The sequence below is a fragment of the Carcharhinus amblyrhynchos genome, chromosome 1, assembly GCF_965287045.1.
Source record: "Carcharhinus amblyrhynchos chromosome 1, sCarAmb.v2.hapA, whole genome shotgun sequence".
In the NCBI taxonomy this organism is placed as follows: Eukaryota; Metazoa; Chordata; class Chondrichthyes; order Carcharhiniformes; family Carcharhinidae; genus Carcharhinus; species Carcharhinus amblyrhynchos.
Genome location: NC_137324.1, coordinates 73,066,496 through 73,072,495, shown reverse-complemented (window position 1 = coordinate 73,072,495; position 6,000 = coordinate 73,066,496). Strand labels below are relative to the sequence as shown.

Here is a 6,000-nt window from a genome sequence, read left to right as displayed (position 1 = left end):
GAAAGCGTGCTGTCTGGATTTATTACAGCTACTGCTGCTCTGATCAAGATTGCAAGAAACTGCAAAGGGTGTGACCATTGCCCAGTCCAACACACAATCCAGCCTCCCATCCATTGATTCCGTTTACATTTCTTGCTGCCTCAGAAAAGCAACCAGTGTAATCAAGGATCTCATGCACCCTGGCCATACTCTCTTCCACCACCTTCCATCTGAAAAAAGATACCAGCCAACTTGAACAGTTATTTCCCTGCTGCCATCAGACTTTTGAATGGACCTACCTTGCATCAAGTTGATCTTTGTTTTCACCTATCTATGACTGTAACACTACAATTCTGCACCCTCTCCTTTCCTTCTGCATGTACTCTGAATGGTATGCTTCGTATGGTGTGCAAGAAAAATACTTTTCACTATCTAACAATACGTGACAATAATAAATCAAAAAAATCACAGCCAATGTTTATGTGCTACAGCCAAAATACTTTTGGTGTTAATTTTCCCCAGCTGAGAAATGCTCAGTTTCTGATGATAAAGCATTGGTAAATGTCATGATACGAGTATCCAGCCATCTTAACATTGGCCTGGAATTCATTGCGTGTGGGAAACTGTTTCTGCATGAATGAGGTGACAGGATTTTAATCTCAGGTAAATTAGATTGCAGTGATGAAATGGTGCTTGACAACTCTTCTTTGCTGGATTACTATCTGAGCCAAGAGCAAATTGGCGTAGGATAAATAGGATAAAAATTAAATGTGTGACTCAGATTGATGTGGAAGGTATGGATTTTGAGCAATGGGACAAGAAGGAGACACCAAAAAGCTGATGAGGAAAAAATAGAATATGAGAATAAATATGAAACAGATTCTAATAGATTCTAGAAATATATAAAGCATAAGTGAATAATTAAAGTAAATGGTTATCCCTTTGCAGCAAAAACAGAAATCCTCATGGGGAATGACGAAATTACATTGAACAAATATTTTGTGTGTCTTTAAGGCAGAAGACATAAGTTCCATACCAGAAGTAGAGAGCAACCAAGAGATTAATAAGAGTGAGGAAATTAAGGTAATTAAAATCAGCAGAGAAAAAGCACTTGACAAATTCCCAGGACTTGATGGCCTCCATTCTGAGGTTTAAAAAGGAATATCTGCAAAAATGTGGATATGCGAGCTATGATTTTCCAAAATACCCTTGATTCTGGAATGACCCCAGTGGATTGGGAGTTAGCAATGTAACATTGCCCTTCAAGAAAGGAGGGAGAGAGAAAACGGAAGTACAGACCAGTTAGGCAGACATCAGTCTTTGTGAAAAATGCTGGAATCTATTGGTAAGGAGCACTTAAATAACGTACTTAGTAAAATATAGTATGACTAGAACAAGTCAGCATGATTTTATGAAAGGAGATCCTGTTTGACAAATTTATTGAAGTTTTTTTGAGGAAGTAAGTATAGGGGAGATGAAGGAGAATTGGTATGTGTAACATACTTGGATTACCTAAAGGGCATTTGATAACGTGCCACTCAAAAACTTAATACATGAGATAAAGACAGGATAAAAACAGAACTGTTGAATCTTAATGCTGAGGACAAAATCTATGCACAGTTTGAGTAACAAAATTGCATGTTTTGTTTTGGCTTCACATGTATTTAAGAAAACCTATTTCAGATAAATTGTGATAACATACTGTATGCATTGCTTTTAATACATATTTAAGTCCAAGATTATTATTATTATCATAAGTAATGAGTCACTTTCACTTTGTGATCATCCAAATGTTATAATCCAAACATATAAAGCTCCTAATGTAAAGGAATAAATGGACTGCATTATATTTTACCATTACTCATTCCAAAAACACGGCAAAGGAACAGTAGTATGGTGCACTGAATGGATTATAACTCTGTATGATGAGATACTGTGTTAGGTATTAATGAGACAAAGCATTATAGTATAATAATACACATTTAAAGTAAGTGAATGAAAGATAAGAACACTCATTCTGTGCTTGGTACAAATTCAGAAGGTCGAATCTTCATGACTGTGGATTTCAGTGAATACCACCACCCATGCCAAGTGTACCAAACAATTCCATCATCTGTCTTTGAAGTAAAAGCTCCTGTCTTGTAATAATGCCCATTCAGGTTGGCAGAGTGACATCTACAAAAGTCAAAGTTACACATTTATTAAAAAATGAATGACCATTTCTTACAGTGAACTTATCTGTAAATATAGTACAAGCTTGCACATCAAACATGTTGTTTTTGTTGACTAATGCTAATCCAATCTGTATTTCAAATTAACATAGTATATAAAATTGTTTGCAATAATAACAATGCTAAATTCCATTATACTTTGTTTTGTCTTTATCTTTGTCACATTTCTCTCCTTGTGTTCTTCTAGAGTTCTGCTGTGTTTTCCTTTCACCTTTTGTTCTTATGATAGTTGAATTAGTGAATTCTGGTTGGTTGCACTATGGGGTAATGATTAAGAAGCTAGAGGAAAGGCTTTGACGTGGGGGACATTAAATAATTTTTGGTGATGGGTGGTGACATTACATGACCACAGGGTTGTCAAAGCAGAAGTTTAAAGAGCTGGGCTCCATATTCATCATTGAGAACATCAGTAACCAGCTTCATCCCAATATACAGGGTACTTAGCGATATGGACGTCAGGGAAATCCCCAGACCTTTGCCATGTTTTTAGCAAACAAAGGGAATATTATGGTCCTAGCAAAAGCCTGATGTATCTAAGCCCAGTGAATTCCCTGCCATCGTGATGAATTTATACCAAGAATCTGCCGCTGAACCTTGAGAAACTTCAATCTTTATCCTGTTTAGTAGAGATCTGTTTAAATAAAAAAATTTTCAGATGTAGATAACACTGATGAAGTAGGAGGAATCGCTTTTGGCTCAGCTCCTGATAGTTGCTGCCAATTCCCACCACATTTTCCCCTGACACACACACACACCCCCCCCCAACACACATGCACGTTCTTCTGGTACTTTCCTGAGAGCCAAATGCCAGTAGCTCAACCAAGTTATTGAAATAAAATTGAAGATCCACTTTGGGACCAGCTTCAGGCCTTCTGGTTGGGGATTTCACTGCCTCTGAATGGCATTTCTGGACCTGACACCTGACTAATTTTTACTCCATTATCTCTGGGTTGCTCGTCTAGTTCCATAACTGTTATGCTGCCATATCTGCCAAGTGCTCATTTGTGCCATGCTGGTGATATTTTCATAGGTTTCAACTGAGATGCACATTAGAAGGCCAATTTTTTGCTAATGAACTTTTTTTTTGTTTTAACTTTACCTTTGCCTAAAAGATACAGTTCTGTCTAAAGTTGGATTAATATTGTTATTGGTGGTTTTGCCATTGCAAATTCAATTATTTTTCAATGGTCTATTTAAGTTTTGATTTAGTAAGAAGTCTCAACACCAGGTTAAAGTGCAACAGGTTTGTTTGGTCGCAAGAGCTTTCCAAGCGCTGCCCCTTCATCAGGTGAGTTTGGAAATATTTCAATCAGCAATAAATGCAGATGGAGGAGGAGAAAGTGGGTTCCTGGACACGCGTACTTTGTTTGAATAGAGGGGAGCACGGTAGGATGAGAGAAGAATTGGCGAATGTTGACTGGGGGAGCGCGTTGGAGGGAGGGTCTGCTGAGGAGCAGTGGAGGATCTTTAAGGAGATCTTTCTTGGTGCTCAGCGGAAATTTATTCCGATGGTCAAAAAGGACCGTAGGAGGAGAGGTAATAAGCCGTGGATAACGAAGGAGGTGAAGGAAAGTGTTAAATTAAAAGCGGAGGAATTTAGAGTAGCTAAGAGTAGTGGGCGAGAAGAGGATTGGGAGGGGTTTAAATGTCAACAAAGATTGACAAAGAAGTTGATAAAGAAGGGTAGGAGAAACTATAAAGCTGGGCTAGCGCTTAATATAAAAAAGGATAGCAAAAGTTTTTATAAATATATAAAAAGGAAGAGGCTGGCTAGGGTGAACGTTGGTCCTTTAGAGGATGAGAAAGGGGACCTAGTGGTAGGGGATGGGGATATGGCTAAGGTATTGAATAACTTTTTTGTTTCTGTCTTCACAGAGGAGGACGTGAATAATTTGCCGGGTGGTAGGACTGGAGGGTCTTAATGACATTACTGTTACTAGAGAGGCGGTGCTCGACAGACTGGAGGGGCTGATTGTGGACAAGTCCCCAGGACCGGATGGAATGTATCCGAGGGTTCTGAAAGAAATGGCGGAGGTGATAGTGGATGCCTTGGTGGTTATTTTCCAGACGTTGCTGGATTCCGGGGAAGTGCCGGAAGATTCGAAAACGGCTAATGTTACGCTGTTGTTTAAGAAGGGTGCCAGGCAAAAGGCGGGGAATTAGAGGCTGGTTAGTTTAACGTCTGTGGTAGGTAAAATGTTAGAATCCGTCATTAAGAAGGAAATTGCGAGGCATCTTGAAGGGAATTGCTTGATAGAGCTGACGCAGCACGGTTTCATTAAAGGGAAGTCATGTCTGACAAATTTACTGGAGTTCTATGAGGATGTGTCTAGGGCAGTGGATAGAGGAGAGCCGGTGGATGTGGTCTTTCTAGATTTCCAGAAGGCGTTTGACAAAGTACCTCACAAGAGGTTATTGCAGAAGGTCGAGGGACATGGCGTTGGGGGTAGGGTGTTAGCGTGGATAGAGGATTGGTTGTCAAATAGGAGGCAGAGAGTGGGGGTCAACGGGTGCTATTCGGATTGGCGGATGGTGACGAGTGGAGTGCCCCAGGGGTCGGTGCTGGGGCCTCAGCTTTTTACCATTTATGTAGATGATCTGGAGGAGGGAACCGAGTGTAGGGTGTCGAAATTTGCTGATGACACCAAGATTGGGGGAACGGCAAATTGTGCGGAGGGTGTGAAGAGTCTGCAGAAGGATCTAGATAGTCTGGGCAAATGGGCCAGGAAATGGCAAATGGAATTTAATGTTGGCAAGTGTGAGGTGGTCCACTTTGGTAGGAAGAATGGTAGGAAGGACTATTACTTACGGGGCGAAAAACTGCAGCAGGCGACGGTGCAGAGGGACCTCGGGGTCCTTGTGCATGAGTCGCAAAAACCCAGCTTGCAGGTGCAGCAGGTGGTCAGGAAGGCGAATGGGATGCTGGCCTTCATAGCGAGGGGGATTGAATATAAAAGTAGGGAGGTCTTGCTGCAGCTGTATAGGGCATTGGTGAGGCCGCAGCTGGAGTACTGTGTGCAGTTTTGGGCGCCGCACCTGCGCAAAGATATTTTGGCCTTGGAGGGAGTGCAGAGAAGGTTTACTAGGCTGATACCAGAGTTGAGGGGGTTGAGCTATGAGGAGAGGCTGAATAAATTAGGCTTGTACTCATTAGAGTTTAGAAGAATGAGGGGAGATCTCATTGAGACGTATAAGATGATGAATGGGATGGATAGGATAGAGGTGGAGAGACTCTTCCTGCTCAAAAGACAGTAGGACTAGGGGGCACAGCCTCAAGATAAAGGGGGGGGGGCAGTTTAGAACTGAGTTGAGGAGGAACTTCTTCACTCAAAGGGTGGTGAATCTCTGGAATTCTCTGCCTGTTGAAGTGGTGGAGGCTGCCTCGCTAAATATTTTTAAGACGCAGGTTGATGGGTTTTTGATAAGAGAGGGGATTAAGGGTTATGGGGAGAGGGCAGGAAGGTGGAACTGAGCCACGACAGATCAGCCATGATCTTATTGAATGGCGGGGCAGGCTCGAAGGGCTAGATGGTCTACTCCTGCTCCTATTTCTTATGCTCTTATGTTCTAAATATTGTACAACAGGCCAATAACTTTCTGTTCTAGTTGTTTCTGTGGGCCATGCTAGTTTTTTCCTCAAAGATAAGAAATAACATGCATAAAAATATCAGTGGTTGCTGAATGACAATTTGAAAAATAAGTAGCCGTTTGAATCATGATAGTGCCTTAAATTCTGCAGACATCTTCACCTGATGGAATACCTCAGGTATCATTTTCAGTGCAAAATTAC

At 41.2% G+C, this 6,000-nt stretch overlaps 1 protein-coding gene across 1 annotated transcript in view; it reads right to left on the bottom strand.

The window, feature by feature from the left end:
- Positions 1-1,383: 1,383 nt before the first annotated feature.
- The window catches only part of fgl1 (fibrinogen-like 1), a 32,763-nt gene continuing 28,146 nt past the window's right edge, over positions 1,384-6,000 (bottom strand). Inside the window, exon 8 of the mRNA XM_080186874.1 lies at positions 1,384-2,154. Within this exon, the coding sequence (XP_080043000.1) occupies positions 1,992-2,154 (163 nt within the window). The 3' untranslated portion in view covers positions 1,384-1,991. The remainder of the gene's footprint in view (positions 2,155-6,000) is intronic.